At 40.8% G+C, this 21,759-nt stretch overlaps 1 protein-coding gene across 6 annotated transcripts in view; it reads right to left on the bottom strand.

The window, feature by feature from the left end:
* kmt2cb (lysine (K)-specific methyltransferase 2Cb) overlaps positions 1-19,764 on the bottom strand; it is a 71,066-nt gene extending 51,302 nt beyond the window's left edge. For 5 of the 6 annotated variants that reach the window (XM_073491609.1, XM_073491607.1, XM_073491608.1 and 2 more), the window contains exons 1-5: positions 19,027-19,764; positions 12,957-13,157; positions 4,027-4,115; positions 2,107-2,254; positions 511-717 (exon numbers count right to left, since the gene is read on the bottom strand). In XM_073491609.1, coding sequence (XP_073347710.1) covers positions 511-717; positions 2,107-2,254; positions 4,027-4,115; positions 12,957-13,156 — 644 coding nt within the window. In that variant the 5' untranslated portion in view covers position 13,157; positions 19,027-19,764. The remainder of the gene's footprint in view (positions 1-510; positions 718-2,106; positions 2,255-4,026; positions 4,116-12,956; positions 13,158-19,026) is intronic. The other variant, XM_073491605.1, reaches the window with a different exon arrangement.
* Between the last annotated feature and the right edge of the window lie 1,995 nt (positions 19,765-21,759).

The following is a 21,759-nucleotide window of genomic DNA, read 5'->3' on the forward strand; positions in this document are numbered from 1 at the left end:
GTCCAAAAGAGTCCGAGGAGGGTCCTTTGTTGGCACAGTGTGGAAATATGCGAGTGCTCATGCACAAAAACACAGGAATGGCTCATGTGCACCCTTCACCTTATGTGGCATCCCTGGGCATGGGGACACCAACTGCTAAGGCAAAGTGATAATCTAGCCTTCAAATGTAGACAACCTGCTAACAGAGAGAGGCCTGTTACCATGTGAGGTCTGTGAGGTCTGTGTGTGTGTGTGTGTGTAGGTAAATATTGGATTTTGGCCACACACTGCTATGCACATGAGTATCAATTCTGCTTTCCAGGGAAAGGGTAAAAGGTCATTTCAACCAAAATAAAACCATCCATTTTATAAATAGTAAAACAGTAAACAATTTGGTCGTGATGAAGATTTCTACACCAGTTATTTCCTGTCCAGTTTCTACAGGGAGGAACTCACAACAGGGACTCATCACAGATGACTTGACTGAGTGCCAAAACACTTGTAACAACATTGTCAGCCAGGCCTACTTACTTCGTCTTTTCCCTCTGTCCTGAGGTGGTCTCTCCGGCCATTTTTGGCTGAGTGGTTTTATCACCATCACTGCTATCGCTTGTTGAGCCTCCTCCACCCTTGTGGCTGAAGAGTGCTTCAAACTGAGGCGTGGTGCTGAACACTCGCAGTTCCCCCTGACCCAGCAGGCTACGGCCACCGCAGTAACAGAAGGCACAGAGATGCTCGCTGAAACAAAGAAAATGGGTGGAAGGGGGTGTTAAATTATATATACCTACTGTGACTTAATACAGTGCCACACATGTCACCATGAATTAAGGCCTCCTTCTTCTAGGAATGCAACTGTCTGGGCAGCAACATGCATATAAACACATAATGGCTGCATTTGTGAGGCAGGTGCACACACACCATCTACACACACACACACACACACACACACACACACACACACACACACACACATAAAATGAACTATTTGTGAAATCCACATGATATACGAGTAAATGGTCAGACCCTTGTCTCACATGCACCTTAACCTGTCTTGACTGTATTAGCGGGTAAATACTTTCAAATTCCTTAGATTTTTTTTAATCACAACATAAAATTTTTATTTTTCATTTAATCGCAAAATAAAACTAGCAGTTTCTTTTTTAAAACAATTGAGGTTATCACGATTTCTTGTTGCATGTGCTGTGATTTAAACGAAGGAAGAAACAATAATGTATTTGCACCTTTTCCTATTTACACTCTTTTACATGATGTGTTAAGAATTAAATTGAAAGGTATTATTGGTTGCACCTAATGCACCAGCTACGTTCACTGGCTACTTATTGCGTTTAATAAATTATGATTTCACTTACTGCTGTGTTTGTTATGGGCTGAAAACCCTCAAGTTTTATCCTGTTAGGTACTGAAAGGTATTATTGAGTGTGCCTAAATAATGTGCTGGTACACCTAAATGAAAAAGTTAGGCACACCAGTGAAAGCAGTAAAAAGATAGTCTGGAGCCCTGTATACAACTTTGATTATAATGGCATTTTAACTACATCAGATAACTCTACACATTCAGGTTGGTTAATTCTGCATGATTTTTTTCTGCAAGAAGTTGAAAACCAAAACCATCACCTTACAAGAGTAACTGGACATGGAAGTGTTGCAGATTTCATGTGAGAAAAACGTGTGTGAGAAGAGTGATAAAAAGACAAAAGGAGAATAGTAGCCAAAAGCTGGAAAGTTGAGAAACAACATGGGTGGTTAATATTCATCACATTTGTAAGGGATGAGTTGGCCTCGTTAATAAGATCCCAGGAGATGCTGCTGGTCTGCCCTCCATCTTTAACATCGATAGCTGAGACAGGCCAGGAGATTGATTACAACCTTTAACAGAGTGGCACCTGGGAGGAGAGTGCTGCCTCTCTACCAAGTGATGACTCCATTTCAGTTCATAAATGCATATGTACACAGCAAAGAAAACATCATGTCATATTGCTGAACACAAATGCACAATTGTATTCTAAGGCTTAAACATACATATGTACACAATCATAAAAACACTTTAAAAAGGTCACAAGGATCATTATTTCTCAAATGGTTCAGTGGAAGTTTAGTGTTTCTAACCTGCTTTTGACTTCTCTACTCGCTGGGACAGATGGTCCTGCTGAACTCTCAGCTGGAGGGCTCTGGGCCAGAGGGGAAGAGGGCTTGTCCTCCTCTGGCACCTCTGTGGCCACCACTTCCACAGTTTCCACTGGCTGGATTTGCGTTTCTGATGGTAACAAAAACATAAAACGTTAAGTGATTTAAGTAGGAAATGACGAAGCATTAAATCCCCATAAAGCATTTGTGAGCATGTTTAAGGTTGGCCTCTATGCTATTATCTGCTATTCAAGTCATTCCCAAATATGTCTGTAAAATCAGCATGCAGCCTCTGAAAGATACAAGCTGTCATAGGGCAGGGTGATTGCATTCTAGTCAGTTTCCTCCAGGTCAGAAACACAGCCTTTATTAGTGAGATGGATGGTAAAATATGGGTACCATATGCTCAAGCACTGATTACTGTAAACCCACTGGGACCGTCAAGCTCTTGTACAGAATAGCAATAACAATGGAGGCAGGGAAAACACTAAGAATCATGGCATGCCAAAATATCTCAAGAAATGGGGTTTAATATTAATGGGAATTATTTTGCCTGAAATACGACTACACCCAATTTTGTTACCATCATGTGTGCTTTTGATCTAAATTACAAAAAAAAAGAGGCTCAATTCACTGCGTTAATCATACAAAACAACTCCCAAACGTACCTCTCACTGAGACTTTGGGCCAAGCAAAATTTTATTTACATTTCACTGAGACGTAATTAGGCTAATACTGCAATGACTAGCGTCATCTGATGGAATTACACAAGGACAAATTCAAGCTCATTACCTCCTAATAACTGAACGCACCTGTGGAAAAACTTCTTATGGTTATGAATGACGTGTTGGAAATTCTGTATCACCTTTGTTTGTTTTATAACTAAATATTTTACAATAACCTGGTCATTCTGATAAGCCTTTATGGGTTACTATGTGTAGAGTATTATTAAGTGTTTGGGTATTTTTTTGTTTCAAACACATTCAAAATGTTTTCAGAAGTGGTTTGTATAAAACATTTTAGCTGAACTTTACACAGGACACAAATCAAGGGTTATACATGAGGTCAACACAGGGGATCAGGTCTTGACCTTTTCAAACCACAGATAAGTCTGCTTGGTGTATGCAGATGTCTTTAGAGACAGGACTGAACAGAATATGTATATTTCAAATTGACAAATGCCTCGAGGCAGAGAGGGCCACTGAGGGAATCACTATGATTTTGGTGGACATGGGAGTAGACGGAAAAGACAAAACTCAAGTGCTTGCTCTGTTTTTATCTAAGCATGAAAAATAAATAAATAAATAAAATCATATTGTTGGAATGCTCTGAAACTGATTATATTCATCTTTTTTTTATGCAAAGTAAACCCCAGCTAATACAAGTAAAGCTAGCCACTGGCAGAATTTTATTCCCCAATATCTACAGCACAGCAACAGGGCAGTGCTGAGATGTAGGAGAATGGGAGGCATGGTCACGTGATGTGATGTACACACATAAAAAAGCACATAAATGGGTCTGGAGAGACTGATGGGATTTTAAAAAGCTTTTAGAGGGCATTAGCCTTGGGCTCTTTCCCACTGCACCTCAATGCCAATCTCGGAGCAGGAGGAAAGATGGAAGCAGTAAGGGGAGAAAAAAAAAAATACACACCCACTGCAGCTTCACAGCTCAAGCTAAACCCTTTCAATTATAGCCCTGAAGTAGAAGCATGGGGTGCCAAGAAAAAGCTCTCATCCATCCTTCTCCAGGAGAGGGAGACTCCTCTACCTTTGCAGAAATACCCTTTTGAAGCGCTCCCTGCATGAGGCTGCCTGGATGAGCGAGTTCAAGTCTTGTATCAGTCCCAGTATAACCAACGTGTACATAATGGATCAAAAAAGGGGGATTGCAATATCTCACCTGTGTCCTGAGGGCCTATGGACTCTGTTATCTCAGTCCCATCCATGCTGTCCTCCTCATCCAGAACAACCCTCCCTCTGGTGCGACCCCTAGGGTGAGGAAGAGACACAAACAAAAAAATAGAGGCAGTGAGAAAAAGAATAAGACAAGAAATAGTGCCTGGGTTTGCCTCAGGAGGGGGGTGGCGGTGCGGTCATGAATTAGTTAAATATAGTCACAGCTGTCACTGATTTTTAATGGAGGCACTCAAGCCGCTGGGCAAGGCGGAAGGCTGGTAGTGGGGGGTGTACAATAAAGACTGGTAGTTATGTGGAGTTTAAAAGATGGAGGAAGGCCAATCTGGATAACTCTACACATTCAGGTTGGTAAATTAAATAACGAGGCACTAATGGTATTAATATAACATCATCCGCAATTTAATACCTACGTAGGGTGACAGTGTTACAACAAATCAACGTTTACTGTTGCTCATACCATAACTCAGTGTGTGTGTTCAACATGGAGTAAATGCCTTCATCATTTACAGTTCCCTGAGGGATGACGACTTATCAAAGTCCAAGTGAACATGCTCTAGTTTAATTTCAAATCAGAATACAGACATTACTTAATATATGATACTAGTTCTGCAATTTAACACACAAAACAATTGCATTTTCATGAATTTGCATGAATCATGTTTGGCATCTTGAAATAAAGGCTTCCATGTTGTTTACTAGGGGTTGTGATGTACAGCACATCCCACTCCAACAAAACAGACATTGTTCATTAAGGCTGTGTACAAAACCAACATCTCTGTGTTTTTGAATACACGGAGACTTCAGTATTTTTTTGTTATTATTCAAATTACAAAACAAAAAAATATGCATAGGAATGTTCACCCAATGTGTGCCAACTGAATGTCGGGCGAAGTGTCGTAACATATCTTCATATCTCTCGTCCAGTGCAATCTAAGTCTCTGGAAACCCAGCAATCCCAAATTGATTCAAGAAGATGTTATTTACATCTAAGCCAAAATCTTCACTGTAGCTGCTACGCTAGAAGCGTTAGGTGTACAAGCTTAACCGTTCATCAAGGGTGTACATAATGTCTTCCGACATCAATATGGGTACTTAACGCTCCCAGAGACTTGGATTATGACGGAGAAGCTGTATAAAGCCATTTTATGTTTGGTTTTTTTTCACTTGTTTTTTAAGTTTTAAAACACGTCCCCATCTACTTAAGTTGTTTAGGAGAATGCTGCAGCGCAAACAGACGCAGATTAAATCCAAGCAGTGGCTGGCCTGACCAGGTCTTCACAAATGATGACTCACTTGACCGCATCATGTTTTGATTCAGAGTGTGAACAGAGGAGGAGGAGCTATTCACAGAAGGGTCCATTGTCAATGTGTTTGTGTGAGGGCGAGAGCGGGTGAAGAGTGCCTAAATCAATGCGTTACGCAGCTCTATAAAATAAGATTTTACCCATCTTAAAGACTTAAACTCACTATGTGGCGATCAGTGCTGATATTGTGGTGGGCCACCACACATAAATAAATGGGAAACAATGGAATTAGTAGAACAATGCACTCAAACTTAAGTATGCAGGTGACCAACAGAGGCTTCTCAAATCCTGTCCAAAATGTCCTGCCACTACAGTGACACACTGACCCTCCACCCTATAAGACCCAAAGCCTATTATATAAAAGCCATCTAAGAAAGCTTTAAACCAAGTTACATAATTTACTGTAAAGCTATTCAGATGTAACAGGTGCAACATATACAGTACTAAATTTACTTGCACCATGCAGGTTAGGGGTGAATGATATTGACAACAACTGACATTGCGATATTTATCTGCAATATATATTGTGATGTGAAAAAAAACAGTAATTTTCACCTGATAACTTGGATAGTTCTATTTGTGGAGAGTGCATTTTATCTAACCACTAGGGAAGGCCCTGCTTTATTTGATGAGCTGATCAAGAATAATTGGTGATTGTTGGCTTGCTGTGCATGCAGAGCCTGCATTATCACTTACAAGTAACGAACTCTCATGCATCCAAACACCCTTAAAATCGGATTAAATTATGTAATATTAGACGGACGTTTTTGCATTTATATCAAGCAGCAAAAAAAGCTTTAGTACGACACATTTTAGTTAATTTGCCTTACTTGATACTGCACATCCTGCAATGTGACTATTGCGCATGTGCACATTGTGATGTCAATGCTGAAACAATATATACATTGCAGGTACACACAAGTATTGGATCAGAACTGTGTATTAGCAAAAATGTATTACTAAAAAAGGACTTGGATTGAGATCCAAGGCAAAAAAAAAAAAAACTTGATCGGGATATCCCTCCTCATGTGTCTACCTCCTGTTGAGTGACCCAAATATATCTCATTACTGCTCCTTTTCAAGATTTTCTCTCTGGGGTCCCATGTTAAACGCAATCTTAGCCTTTTCTCCACTCCCCCTGTCCTCTCTTTAAAGAAGTCATCACATTTTTAAAACAAGAAATAAATGTTGCCATTACAAAGAGAGTGAAACCCTTCCAATATCTCACTGAATGTGCACTGTCAGCATATCAGACTACCATATGCCTGTGTGCCAACTCATACAGATGCACATACACACACGCGCACACACACACACACACACACCTCTTTCACATACAGTATGGAGAGATCCGTCAGTGTCAGCATCCTCCAATGGGAGCTCTGTTAAACTAATCTTGGAGGCGACATGTGGAGGGGATAATTGTCATGGATACAAATTAAATAGCGTCATCAATTGTTAGCATGCTAAGTGGGGAGAGCAAACACAGGCCAAATGAGAGCAGCACGTCTCAGGGGTACTCAGGAGGATACAGAGGGTTGGAAGTGAGGGAGGAGATGCAGGGATGGAGGGGGGTGGGGTAATTTTCGGTGCCACTGGAGAGAAAAATCACAAATGGCTGGATGCCAAATCAACCCCTCCCTCTAAATGACTTCCATGTCAAGATAAGGAACAACCCTGAAAACCAAGAATGACAGAAGAAGCCTCCAGCAAACCTTGGCTAAAACATAATTACCTGTAAGCTTGAGTCAGACATAAATATCTTAATAAGGTGGAAACAAACGAACAGAGAGCTCTTGCCATGTTATTGTGAAGGTGCAAACAGTAATTAACAACCAAAGATGGGCTGTCTCGCAGATTTGTGCAGAATCTGAACTTGAACAACTGTCAAGAAGCTAGAAACATAGTAGTATACCAGTTTCAAGGTTTTCACTTCCTTTTCATTCCTTTTAGGGGTCATTGTACGATATACATCAGACAGATAAATTATCGGCCCAATAATGGAAAATGTATTTATCATTTATTATCGGTTTAGCGGCAGATAAAGAAATTACTGCTGATACAGCTAACCGATAGCACAAAGCTAAACTGCTTTTGTTGACTTAACAAGTGTGCATCTACACACAGTAGGTTGTGGTATGCACCTTTAAAGTTGTTTTGTGAGCAGCCAATAAACACAAAAGAAGAACAACACACACGCTGATGTCGCACTCATAAAGTTAAACTGCTGAACCTGTGTAGAGCCATGCAGTGTAGACAAGAGCCACACATGTCATCACTTTTGCAAGAACACAACACCAGGGGAAAAGTTTAACCATAAAACCTTATCACAGCTATGGAATATCAAGCAAACAATCTTTGCTCATTACATCTTACACATCAGGTGTGCATTAAAATGTTGGTTTCTATTATCGCTTATTTTATTGGTATCGGCCATGAGAGTCAGGTAATTATCAGTTATTGTAATGGCTGATAAATAACAAATCACGCATCACTAATTGTAACAAAGGTTAAAAATCATAATAATAATAATAATAATAATGACCATTGCAACAGCCAAGCATCTTGTCTGCATTATAATCTCTGAAAAAGGACCAGTTTTCATTGCATGACTCAATATAATATTAGAAAAATAAACCAAGAAAAACAACTGGTACAACTTCGTAGTGTATAGCATCTGTACTGACAACTGAATAAACAAAAATGACAACTAATCAATGTGTAGATCTGTGTTGATGTGGTGCTGATAAATCATTTTTTTATCATCCTCGAGATAGGAACATGTGTCATACGTCACATTGCAAAAGACATGTACTATACATTCACACACAGCATGCAAACATTCGACCTATCAGATGGAGCCCTGGTTGCATGGGCCTAGCATTCACATCATTTGGCCAATCAGATAAAACTTGAGCTAATTAGTGACAATTTGGTCGCAACTGCAGGGATAGTTTGCACGAAAACTGAGGAGAGAAGAGTCAATGTGGACACATAAATATTTGATTATTTATTGCAAATCATGACACCTTTGCAATATTAAACAATGTTATCGCACATTGCCGATTTTCCTCATACCATGTAGGCCTTCTCTGACACAACTTATAAATTTGCCAAGCACCGGTTAAAAGGTCCACTGTGTAGTATTATGAGGGATTTAGAGGGATCTAGAGCGATCTATTAGTGTATATATAATTCTTAAATATGTTTTCATTAGAGTATAAATCACCTACACGTCAGAATCATTGTTCTTTTGTACCTTAGAATGAGGCCCCATTCAGACAGAATCAAGCATTGGAAGAAAAACACCAGTCCTCCCTTTTATTTTAATAAGGTTAGTGTGTTTACGCTGCAGCGGTGTGGACCACAGTGGGTGCCAAAAATTTTTTAGCCGGCTGTGGCAAAAAGGACAACTTTGGAGAAACGCAATCAGACGTCACATTGCGGGGGGCAATCACAGAAGTGTAGTGATATGTTTCACTCAATTTGGCATTGGACATCCTGGTTGTTTATTGAAAATATGTGGGGTTTTTTTCCATCTGTCGATCTACACAATCACTGTAGCACCGACACTGACCTGCAGATTGGACATGTCAGTTGAGGGTGCAAATGTAGCATGGAAACACAACGGACATTTTTTGGTGTACCAGTTTTAAAACCACCGTAACGATATGCCTCGCATCCTGGTTATTCTCTATTGTTTTGTAATCTGTTGATGTGGACAAACAATCACTAGTAGCAGAGCAACACAACAGTTTCTCCTTTGTTGTTTAATGGCGGTTGGCGAACTGCAAACAAATTCGAGGTGAATTACCACCACCTTCTGGATTGGGGGTCACACAAATGAGCCTACACCTTCACACGACCCTATGGCTAATCGCTGCAATGCCTGATTCTAACCTGATTGAGGCCTGTATCCTTTATATCTACAAAGGGAACAGGTCACCTTCCACTGAGTCCACCATCTTGCAACGTCACGATTCTGTAGTGCCCCAAACAAAATTGGCTTTAAAGAGGGCCTTTTTCTTGTTTTTGCGTTTTTAACCACCAGTGTAGAGGAGGGTGAGGCAAGGGGTATTCAGTTGGTTGCAATCTGCAACCTCATCGCTAAATGCCACTAAATCCTACACACTGAACATTTAAATTATCCAAAATCAACTCTTTCAATTTCTCATTTTAAAAAGGTCAAGGCTAGAGGCAAGGAGCTTGTAAATTAAAAAGTTAAATCAGCCAGGACTCTAATTATATAAGTTTCATTACGGATACTTCACCTGATGACACAAGGGGTCAGAGTTATACACAGCTATAAACCAGGACTGAGATAAACAAGTTTTTAGCAACACAACAAACCATTTACATCTTTTGGCCGCATGCTACACCAAGCACCAGGCTGTCTGCACTTTAACCGTCGACAGCGAATGACATTTCAGTTGGTTTTGATTCCAGAAGGCAAATCAGAAGCAGAAATGAGCTGCGTGTGACATTTTCATTTTTACAACAATTTGGTGTACACACATAAAGTAGGTGGTGACGTCTTTACATAGACTGCTACACAACATTCATCTGTAATTATATATAACTACGCTAAAGGCATCAAATTTCAGCACTGAGACAGCTAGTTGTTTCACAAACGCTCAAGACTAACATTCAACCCAATACCCTGCACAACTCACCCCCCACCCCCCTACAGTCCCACCACAGGGAGAGAGAGAGAGCGAGAGAGAAAAAAAAGAAAAGGTGAAAATAATGCTGTGGTAAGTAGTCCCAGCTAGCAGCGTGCTGCCTGGAAAACCCAACAAGGATCGTGCCGGTCAGGATTGGATTCACTAGCAGATGGAGTGTGGGCAAATCTAGTAAATTCCAACAACCAGGTCTACAAGAGCGATTTCTGTCACTTCCTCCTTTGTCACAAGCACACTGGCATTTAACACTTAACACTGGTGATTTTAATATTTATACACACTGCTCATTTCCATCAGAGGGAGGAAGCCAGTTGGAATTGAAACGAGATTGTTATGAGGATAATTCACAGCTCTGTTAAGTAGTTGCACTCTCAATCAGTGTATGTGATTGAACATAGTATGTCACTTATCCTGTAATAGTATAGTTTTGTTTCTAATCTGACAAACGGGTAGTTTTAAACCAGGCAGACCAGCCATGCATTATCCTATTGCTTTTATGACCAATAGCAAGATTAGAAATCGGGGTGTACTGATATGGCTGAAAAGAGATCCATCCACAAAGCTGAGGGGGACAAACTCACTGTAGAGGATTCTGGAGGTGCAGGGAATCTAATTCAATGAAATCTAAGATGGGATACATAATTTTGTCATAGATATTGAACAAAAATAACTCTGATAACCTTTTTTAGTCTCTCTGCAGCCTTAGAAAAGCCTGTTTTTACATAAGCAACTACAGTCTTAATTCTGACCATTCTACAGATACTTTTTCTACATGTGAAGTTTCAAATGAATTTTTTTAAATGAAGCTTCGGATGCCTGCTGTTACATTTTATAATGTCATCACCCTACAAAAATAAAGACACCCTCTAACAAAACCCTAATTTGAATAAAGTGATTCATTGGATTAACTGGAGTAGCGACTGCCAAGCGAACGCAGATACATAATAACATTTTTTGGAACAACCTCGAACAAAATAGATTTTTTTTTTATTGTGGATACAAATGTTATAATTGGTGATTCCGATTTTTGCTATATCGCCCCGCTCAAGGTGGAGTTTAAGCAATTCTGGTCATCAAATACAGATGCTTTGAGTTGGTGGCTCAGTCCGAGACAGCGTTGGTAATTGATGACCTGGAAATAAGACTCAATCGACTATGATGCAAAAAAACAAATGCCGATTTAGAAATTGAATGTTGACATTATAAACTAAGCTTGGAACTATTCGGCGGAGCCCTGAATAACTCGAAGAAGAATAGCAGATGAAGAATAAAAACACACTGCTGCTGATGTGTTTTTTTTTTGACCAGTTAATCAACATGAAGTAATTCCAGTCTGTACCCAGGTCATCCTTCTAGCGTAGCATTAACACATCGTCTGGATGCTTGCAGATTACACGATCCATTGGGAGCAGGGTATTAAGATTGATTGAGAGGACAGACTAAGGAGAGAGTTAAGAACCTTGCAGGCATTATATTACAGAACAGCTCTAAGCTGCATTATATGTTGCTACGGAAGTCACAAAGAGGCCAGGCACCTCGTAGAATTCCTCACTGGATGTTTCTGTGCTGGCGTAACCCAAAATCGAGCTTCTTTGTAACTGTTAAAAACCCCTATATGACGAGGACTTTCAATCAACCAACCAAGACATTTGATTAAAAATCTGCATCCAGCTTAAACAACTGTGATGCCCAAAGCGTCAACAAATATTCTGTATTTTATGAGGAACACAGTAAATATACCACATATAATAGACTCGGTAACACTAGCTCTTAGAAATGAAGACAGCCACCTGTAGTGATTGCAAAAACTGTTTCCATCGCAACACCTAGATATTTTTGAAAGTTTTGGGAATGCTTCATAACCATGTCTGTCCCTAAATATCTTCACAGTCCATTTAAGCCATGGTTAGTTTAGCTGTACCAGTTAACTAGTAATGGCCTTGACACACCGGGCCGAGCGTCAGCCATCGGCATTGTCGGTGCTGTCCATATAGTCCTTCGCTCTAGTCCGTGCAGTGTGTTCCTCACGGCTGGCACTGGACGGCCATTGTCGGCGGCTTTTTGGCCAACTGAGCATGTAGAATCCACGGCAGTTCATCTGTGAGAGAAATCGCTCTGATAGGCTGTTTAGGTAAGCAGAGCAGTGCACGATACGAGGAACGAAAATTAAAGGGAAAGCCCCTTGAGCGTGTTGCTGTAGTATCTATGATATAATCCATTTAGCGCAGGTTTCTCCATATTTCTCTCCTCCACCTCTTCGCCAGTGCCATTTGCAACTTTTTATCAGACATATTCTCAAATTAGATGTGGTCATATTTGCAAGAGTGGTCAAAAAAAAAACACTGCTTACACTTTCTAACAGTTTATATATTCGCAGAGAGGTATTACCTTTCAGCAGGCACAGAAGACACAAGCTTGACGGCTGTTAGCTGTAGTATTTGTGTTCAAGTGCAGCGTATTAGCCGAGACGTAAGGGGACTCAACCATCGACCTTTGTCACTCTTTGATGTCAGTTTGGTGGGTCACGGCCTTAACATAGCATCAAGCAAGTCAACGTGCTTATCCAATGTTTATTATATGATTCCTCATGCACCGACTGGAACTTCATTTGAAGAGTCATGACATACAATTTTAACTGATGTTTGTCTAGTATCTCTTTTTGGGTTATTTTCAAGGTTCAACCTAATTGTACACAGAAGAACAATGGATTTTGAAAAGACTATAACTTTAAAGTGTCATTACGAGGGCAGTGACTCCATACACGTATAGGTAATCTCAACGGGTCAGAAGCTCCACCGCCTACTATTACATCAAATAGACAACTCTCAATATGCGAAAAAAGAGCAATGGCACCTTTCTTGCTTGAAAATTCAATTAGGACTTAAAATATAAAAAGATTACTTTCAATGTCAGAGGTAAAAACCTACTTTTTCCTGTTCTTAGACGTAGATGAGGGTGGCGCCTGGGGTAGGATGGTGGCGGCGGCAGCAGCAGCATCCTTGCGCGGCCTGCCACGTGGTCGCTTGTCTGCGTGGGCAGGACTTCCTGTGGACGTGGCCCCTACACTGCTGGAGAGCGGTGAGGGTCCCTGGTCAGAGGGTTCCACAGTCTTATCCTCTGATGACATTCTGAAAAAAAAATTTGGTAAGAAAGATGAGATAATGATAGGCGTTACCAAGTAAGATCGAAAATTTACTCTTTAACTTTTTAAATTCTGAGTGGGAAACCTCTGTTGTGTTCATATTGTTTACAGAATGGATATTGTCAAAGAGTGGATAGGAAAAAGAGGATGACATGTCATCATGGGCAAATTTAAACCCTGGATGGTCGAAGAAAATGGCTTGCAGCTTCGTTCACTGAAATGTCCATATGTTTTGAAACAATTTAGATAAGCCGAGTGCTTACATAAGGAGTGTCACCAAACTAAAACACCCTGGACATCCTCTTAGCAAAGAGAGACACCCAGCTCTCACCATGGTAAATGGGTGCGATTTTATGCCCAGGGTGCATTACCTATAACCACCCCACAATCCATGCTTTACTTGCACAAACCTCTCTGCACCTAAAGTTGAAAAGTGTCCAACTCTGAGCAGACAAATGTTGATCAACTCAGCTTCTGCCCAATGTGAGCGGAGTGGAACGGCAGCAATTTCCACTTCTTACTCATAGCATTCTGGGATCACTCCACAGCCAGCCGCTCCAGGTTTTCTATTTGCTGCAACCCACCCACTGAAAGAAAACCCACTACAAACCGCTCAATGGTAAATATGGTGAATGCTGCCCTTTAGTTGCATTTTACAATGTGAAGAGAGATGAGGTGGCATGACTGCACTGGAGAAACAAAGGCAAACAGCAAAGATTTGCTTTAGGTTTGCCGGCACCAGGGTTAAGTCGACAATATATACCATACGAGGATTTGCTAACTAAGATTGTTCTATACATTTTTACTGAGGTATCTATCCCTCGGGTGTCAAAAATGTTGCAAGATCGGTGAACAGGGATGCTGTTTGGCAATACTGGATTTTCAGGGTTTTGCATCAATGTGATGAAATGCCTCTGTCTCTGAAAAAAAGTATTTGATTCACTGGAGTATATGGAATATTTCCATCTGCTTATTTTGTCAGGAAACAGTTTCTCAAAAAAAGATTTTTTAAAATTAATTGCATCACATTTTGCATTGATATCAGGCTATAAAAATGTAATATACTGTGAAAAAAGATTACCGTCATATCGCCCACCCCTAGCACAAACTGAGGAAAAAACCAGTCCACAAGTATACTTGTAATGAAAACGTTTGAACTTCAGTGAAAAATTCAAGGTTGTCTTGTGCTCTATACCTTCAGCTAATTATTGTACAGAGGCGGAGGAAAAAAGGAAAAAGAAAGTTCCTGATAAGCTTTGAAGCCAGTTTGAATGGCTGTACAATCAGGTTAAAATATCCATAAGCTGTTTATTAAGGATGGATGTAACGTTTAACATTTTACCAAACAGTCATTGAAAGCCCAACAACCGACGATTGCATATATACCCCCCACCTTTTCAGCTCAACAGAAACATAAAAGTGAACTGTACACACCACCGACATTATAAAAAGGAAACTGAATCATATTTAGGCATACATTTTCTTGTATTCCTTCTGATGTTCTTCAGTTGGTCTGCCTTTAACTAGTCTTCTCAGTAGCTGTGCTGCACTGGGGAATTGTTGTTGTTTAGAAAGCTAGCACAAGAGTATTGGACTGCCCGGATAAGTGGTTTTTCAGGCCCAGAGGAACGACTGCTGGCGGGGAATTCTGACGGGGAGCAGCCCGTGAATGGGCACCAGAACCAGGCTAGCGGGCAACAGAAATGGGCTCAGCAGCAACTATGGGCAGCATGGCTGAGGCGAAGAGACTTAAGAGAACGTTGATGGAGGAAGCGATGAAGAGAAAAAGAAAGTGACCAGGCAAGAGGCAAGAGTGAATCTCAGACTGGCTTTTTGTTGTTGGTGAGAGCTTCGCTGAATAAAAAGCTGTTAGACACATACCAAGCTGGTTTTCTTCCTGTTGGACTGGTAAGTAATAATGCCTGGCTTGCCATGTCTTGTGTTGTTGCACTTGGTGTTTGACTGGGTTGAAATGTTGTCAACTTGCTAGTAACCTAGTTTTAAAAGAAATTAGTTATTCACCTCTCCCATTCTCTGGTTCAATCAGCTAGATTCATTCTACTATTGGAAAAAGGCAAATTGAGAAATTGGTATGCTCTATTCCTTACACAAGTTTATCTCTGATGAAGTGTTGTTGACCAAATGAGTATGTTCTTTAAAAAAAAGACACATCCCTTTCTAAAATATCTGCAATGCAATGCATTTTCAGCCACTGAATCTATAGGTGGTGGGGAAACTTTCTTGCTTGCTTTCTTTAACACAGTGGAACATCTCTTTAAAAAGGTCACCTTCCTTTTTGAGTTTTTAGTACTAATCCTCTATTCACACAATGTCGTCAGAATGGGAAGTACAGAATGAACACCCCTTATTCGACTTGGGAATGATCGTGCATTATTTCAAGGGGGTTAGCTCTAATGCTAACCTTGAAGTCAGGTCAGACAAGTTGTCTAAATTAGCTACTTTTGTTGGGTAATGCATTTGTAGCAGTTTGTTACCAAGTGAAACAAGATATAAACAAACTGTATAGTGCCTATAAAATTAGGTGAATTGGTTGAATTAGTGTTAGTATGGATATTTTGATGCAACTGGCAGTGGCTTTGCGTATGGAGCCATTCTGCCAGCAGTTTGTTGACATGTCTATAGCTCTTCTCATTAAGTGGGAGACATCATCCCTATATGTCCGACTCAGAAATCCAAATCGGAAGTTGACGTGAACAGTTCTTCTCACATGGTTGTCCGTAAAAGATATAAGACCAAACCCAATTTTGACCATAGGCCACTTCTCATGGATTTCTAGGAGTTTTTATGCAATTCCATTGTCAAAAGCTCACCAATGCCAGTTACAAAATAAAAATGTCTAATATATGTCTAGTATGTCGTAATAAGGTTTTGAGCACTACAGTAATTCATTTATGGTAAATAGTAACACATTTTTTAAAAAGCAGCTCCTGCAATTTGACTACTGGCACTTGATCTTAATTTAGAAGTTATTTAATTATACAATCTTAGTATGTTGTCTGCTCATCTATTGCACAACCTGCTCTGAAAGGCAGTTTGCCCGGGTAGCACATGTGTGTCTTGTGAACATCAGGCCTCTCTCAACAAGCCAGTGCAGTAAGACTTATTCTGTGCTGCATGAGTTACCTGCAGCAAATGTTTTGCTCATCACTGAGGGCTCCACTGTTGCATGATAGAAAATTTGAATCAATAAAAGATTCACTGAATTTTTTTGTGTTTTTGGGACTGCAAGCAATGTCGAAATGTTAATTTGACAGCAGTGCTGTGGATGAATGCGTCTGGTTTAGACAGTGATGGCTGACTGCAGCTTCTGCTGTTGTGCTGCTTCGGCTACATAACCGACGTATTCAAGGACAAAGTTAACAAGTGGTTGGTGAAAACAGAGCATCTAGCACGGTAATGACTAGATCTTTGACTTAGTGGCTGGTGGAAAAAAACATAAGTAAATGAGGTAAGAGAACACTAGATTATAAGTAACATCCAATGCGATGCTTTTATTGTTTTTTGTCTGCTGGACAAGTAAGCAGGTGACCGTTTGCTAACACACTATTTAACTGTTTGATTAGCCCATAGTGCTGTATATAGCAGTCGTGTTTCAGTGAGTTATTTTCTCTCTCAAACCCTGCTGAATGTGTTAAGATAAGAGATTTAGCCAAACATTCCCATTAAAACATCTTGATGGTGACAAATTTAACCATTTGGGGGCCTTATGCATGATTGAACAATAGCATGAAAAATGTAAGTTAATTGTGTCTTGTGACTGGGCAGTGATGCAGCCTGACAGATGTGAAAATAGCATTAAACCGTAGTAGAGTCTAGCTGGGGTTTTTAAAAAAAAATATATATATATATATATACATATATATGTTGCAGTAAAGTCATAAAGGACAAGAATATTTGACAATACAGCTGACTAAGATTAAAAATATATTCTTCACTTTGTGATTAAAACCTAGGTTAACATCTAGGGTGATTTAAGTAATCAATTATAAAAACCCTTTCACTATTATTATTATTTTACCAACAACCCCTTGACGTTCCCAGAATTAACCTGGAAAGAAAGAAAAATAGTTCCTGTTTTTTTTTAAAATCTATATCACCATTTTCAAAAGCAAACTATTTCCAGACAGCAACGGTATCATGTTTTTTCACCCACCAGTCATAATAATTGATGATTTCTCTTCAGAAAGATGGAAGCAGAAATGTGTACAAGACTCTTGCTAGCTTGTTTTTCTGATCCACCATGCAATTACATCAGACTACATTATGACTAATCTTTAGGATTAGTCATGAGAAAGTCAAGTTTGCTAGTTTATATTTTCAGTAAATCAGTTTATAAACCATGGTGGGCCTGATATGACAAATGAGACTGTTTCCTTTGCTATTTAGCTTTTTTGCACATGCGTAATATTATACTGCAGATATTGATGGGACACGTTTGCATAAATTTGTTTTTTAGCACATGTTGCTGTCCTAAGCACCAAGGACATTGCATATAGAGATATTTTGTATCAGTAAACTGGGGGGAGGGTCTCAGTTTGTGATGTTGGATATGGTGGAAGTCACACCATCTTTTGCTGCCGATCTGTGTTAATTCTCTAGTTCTCTTATATCTATATTGGCCTCCACCAGCCTCCAGGCTTTGTGGACAGATGGTGGTCCAATAACACCAAACAACACGAGAAATATCAGTAATTACAATGGTTAGACTGTCAGTACAATTACCCAGAAATTATGAATCTGAGCTTAAATCCCTGGGACAAGAAACAGGGGCTTACAGTGTTCCCCTAAACACTGTAAGCGGTGATGTAACATTAAATTAGTTGGATAAGGACCTTTTTATAAACAGATTTACAACCAGGTAAGCCTCGACTGAAAGTAGCGAGAATAAGGTTGATTGTTGGGGCATCTGGGGTTAGGATCCGGTGACTACTATGGCAGTCACGACCACCACAGGCACAATTGGGAGACATGCTAACGTTAGCTTTTGTTAACTCAAGCTCGGGCACAAAGCAGTTGCATACAGCTAACGATAGCTAGCCTGTTGTGTTGAACTCTTGTCGCCTTTTTCCTTTGGCGTCCACAACACAAAAGTAACATTGACGTCCTCTAAGTGTGACCGTGAAATTTGAAAAAGACACGAATCCATCTTTTATTTTCAACTAGCAACAGCAGATTAGATATCGGTGATACAACTTTGAAAAGGGGGGGTTCACATATCAAACAGGTTACCTATGGCTGCAGTTTAGTTGGCCAACTCGTCGTACTAGCTTTGGATTAACATTCACGCTTCATTCTTTTGTTGTCCCACAGCTACTGTCAGAGATAATAGTCTGGGCTTGATGGCAAACTTAACTACGCTATCCCCTTAGCCATTTTACAACAAGGGTACAAGGCAGGGATGAGCATTCGTGCCCAACACACACACACACACACACAAAGGCTCCGTCTATTCAATGAAACGGAACTGTTCTGGGGAACTACAACGCTACACAAAAAGTGAAAATGATACCTTATACAATGACGTAAGCTTTTATATCTGCTTTTCAGTAAAAGCCACCGTTCGCAGCGTGTGATACGTGATTGTCTATGCTGTGTTAAGCAGTGAAAATACAACGTTAACCCCTCGATGTGTGATTGTGTAGCACCCGTGAACGGTTCAGCTGAATGTTCTGTTCCGTTGAATAGTCTGAGTCATGAAAGCCAAGGCGGCGACAAACCCCCAACATCAGACTGGAGGTGGATAATGTTGGCTTCACAAGCTTTACTTCACAAGGCGAAATGCAAAACACACCTTGCTCGCATTAAAAACAGTTTAACATCACACTGTGGCTTACCTTCCAGCCCTATGAATAGCGAATTATCCTCTTCATGTCCAAAATACTGGGGGATGAAACGTCGCACTTTTATCACCCAGCTAGCTAGCAAGCTAATTGAGCTAGCTAGCCTCTCTCCAATGAAGCAACACCACAATTCTCAAAAATGCATAACGCATAGCATTATATTCCAACGTTGCAATGTTATTCCCAACTTTGCCCATTTGATGGAAAGGCAGATGATGTAAATCCAACAGAAAACCGCTTCACTGGCTCACGCATTTGAGGATTGGGGGGGGGGGGGGGATCACTTTCCTTTCTCCAATGACAGCTGTCGTCGCACGAGTTCGGCTTATATAGCTAGTTGGTGTTAGCCACCCAAGACTACGGCCAACAATTTTTTTTTTTTTTTACCATTAACGTATAAACAAATCAAAGCCGAAGTCCAGGCGGATGCAAAAGTCGACACTCCGTCAACGAAACTTCAAACGTGAATCCTCAGCGAATGTACAGCGACGCGCGATGCAAATGTTGGGTGCCGACCGACCGCTTGGTTGGCAACTGGCTCTATTTTCTTCGGCATCGACAAGCTGCGGGACCAAGCGGCCAGTTAGGAGACTCTCGCAGCCAGCCTGCCACGCAGCAACAACCGCCTCCGAAGACAGGTAAAAACAAACGCTAGCATGCCAGAAAAAAATCACATTCCGCCTGCCACGGTGGCCGAGCTGCGAAATCGCTGTGAAATATCACTAAATTAAGTTGAAGATGACGCTTCGGTGTACTCTATAACGGTGGCCATATCTAATGATAAGTGGCACCGAAGCACGGCCCCTCCAGGCTCCTCAAAAAGTAGACCCACCTCCCCCTACCACAACTACGGCGCGCAAATCTCTCCAAATCGGCGTGGCCCGTCGGGAAAGCGATATTTCGCGAGCGAGGCCAATGTTTAATAACATCGACGAGAAGACACGGTGAAAAATACCACGCGAACCGTTTGACAATTTCTTCAAAATACTCTCTGACCCTGCGGAGGGATATGGGCATTTGGTAAATAAAATAATGGCTAGGGAGGCAAGGAAAAGATGGAGAACTGGAGTGGAGCCGGGCTGGATGCGGATTACCAACCTTTGGTGCTCCAGCTCATGCAAATCTTCTCCAGCAGCAGCAGCAGCAGCAGCTGTGGTGACTCCAGCAGTCATCAGCCTTCTCCAGAGGAAAGGGGAGGGGGGACACAAAGATGGATTAACTTTTAACACACCAGTGCGGTGGTGGTGGTGGTGGTGGTTCACGGCTCCTCCAGCTAGCATCCGTTCAAGCAGCCCAGGAAAAAGATGGATCTCCACCGGCTAGCTCATGACTACATCCCATTTCCTGCTTTCTTTCTCTCTCTCTCACACACACACACACGCACGCACGCACGCGTACGTATACTGCTGCAGGCTTTACACTGGGTGTTTGGTGGAGGTAGCCTGAAAACTGGCAGACATACTGTACACGCAGGGGTTAAATTTCGGAAAAGCCCCCAGGGGTCGGCTTCCAGCATCTACACATAATACGTAATAGAGCCGGTGGGTGTTACGTATTTACGAGCATTATGCTTTTTTTTTGGAGGGGGTCGCTTTTAATGACAACTTAGGCCTGCTGAGTTTCTTCGAGTGAAGCCCCAAAGAAAATGAAGTGGGAATAAACACAGCCCTGTCCCTTTTAATGGGAAAGCTTGGTCCCTCTTTGCTAGAGCAAGAGCTCCCCCTGCTGGCTCACACAACAGAAGACACACACACCCACACAGTGTTTACATTTTTTGTTTTGTTAATTACAGTCATTTGGAGATTCAAACTAATCAAATGGCAGATGAGTGGCAAAATAAAAGGAAAACATGAATGAATTAGTGCAGAAAATGACACGACTCTTACGCCGTGGCCTTTACAGCCATAGATGATCAGCGTCAGAAGATCACATTTGGGAATATCTTTTGGATGAATGATATTCATCCATCCTCCAGTCGACTTACAGGGACTTGCAAACCCATGCAGGACTTCTCGTTCTTCTAGGAGCTTGTGGCGCAACAGTAAAACCTCACTAACACGCTTAAAGGTGCACTATGTAGTTTTGGGAAATACATTTTAATCAGAAGAGAAAGATCTTCATTGACTGTTTTTTGTTTTGTGCCTAAACAAACTAAATAAGCAATCTCTCTTTGTATTCATGACTGAAAAAACAAACCCTTAAAGGACGATACAATTTCATACTGTTTTACTTTGTTTATATGTGGCGGACCCTGCCACCTTTCTAGCTTCAAACAGTGTTCTGGGGACCTTATTTTCCTCTGAGAACAGCTTGTTTATTCAGTTATGGATAAATTCAAGAGTTGGAATTTCTTTTCCAAAACTACATAGTGCCCCTTTAATGTTGGTTTTTACTTTAATTTGTCACTCATCTTCGGCTTTCTTTACATACAGTGCTCAGCACAAACAGATGCTACGTGTCCATTTCAAGATAGGACACGTAACACCTTACAAAACACTTCATATTGGTTAATTTGTCACCGATCTGTACATATGTCATGTACAGCATGTGTAACACATGACACATGTGTGAGACAGTAACATGAAAGAACCTAAAAATCTACAATATAATAATAACAATAAAACAAGTAAATGTCATTGAGAATAAAAGGCAATGGGAGTAAACTGAACCCACGAAAAACAACCAAAATGTAGGAAAGTAAAGGGAAAAGTATAGCACAGAAGTGTG

The sequence above is a fragment of the Pagrus major genome, chromosome 21 (assembly GCF_040436345.1).
Source record: "Pagrus major chromosome 21, Pma_NU_1.0".
In the NCBI taxonomy this organism is placed as follows: domain Eukaryota; kingdom Metazoa; phylum Chordata; class Actinopteri; order Spariformes; family Sparidae; genus Pagrus; species Pagrus major.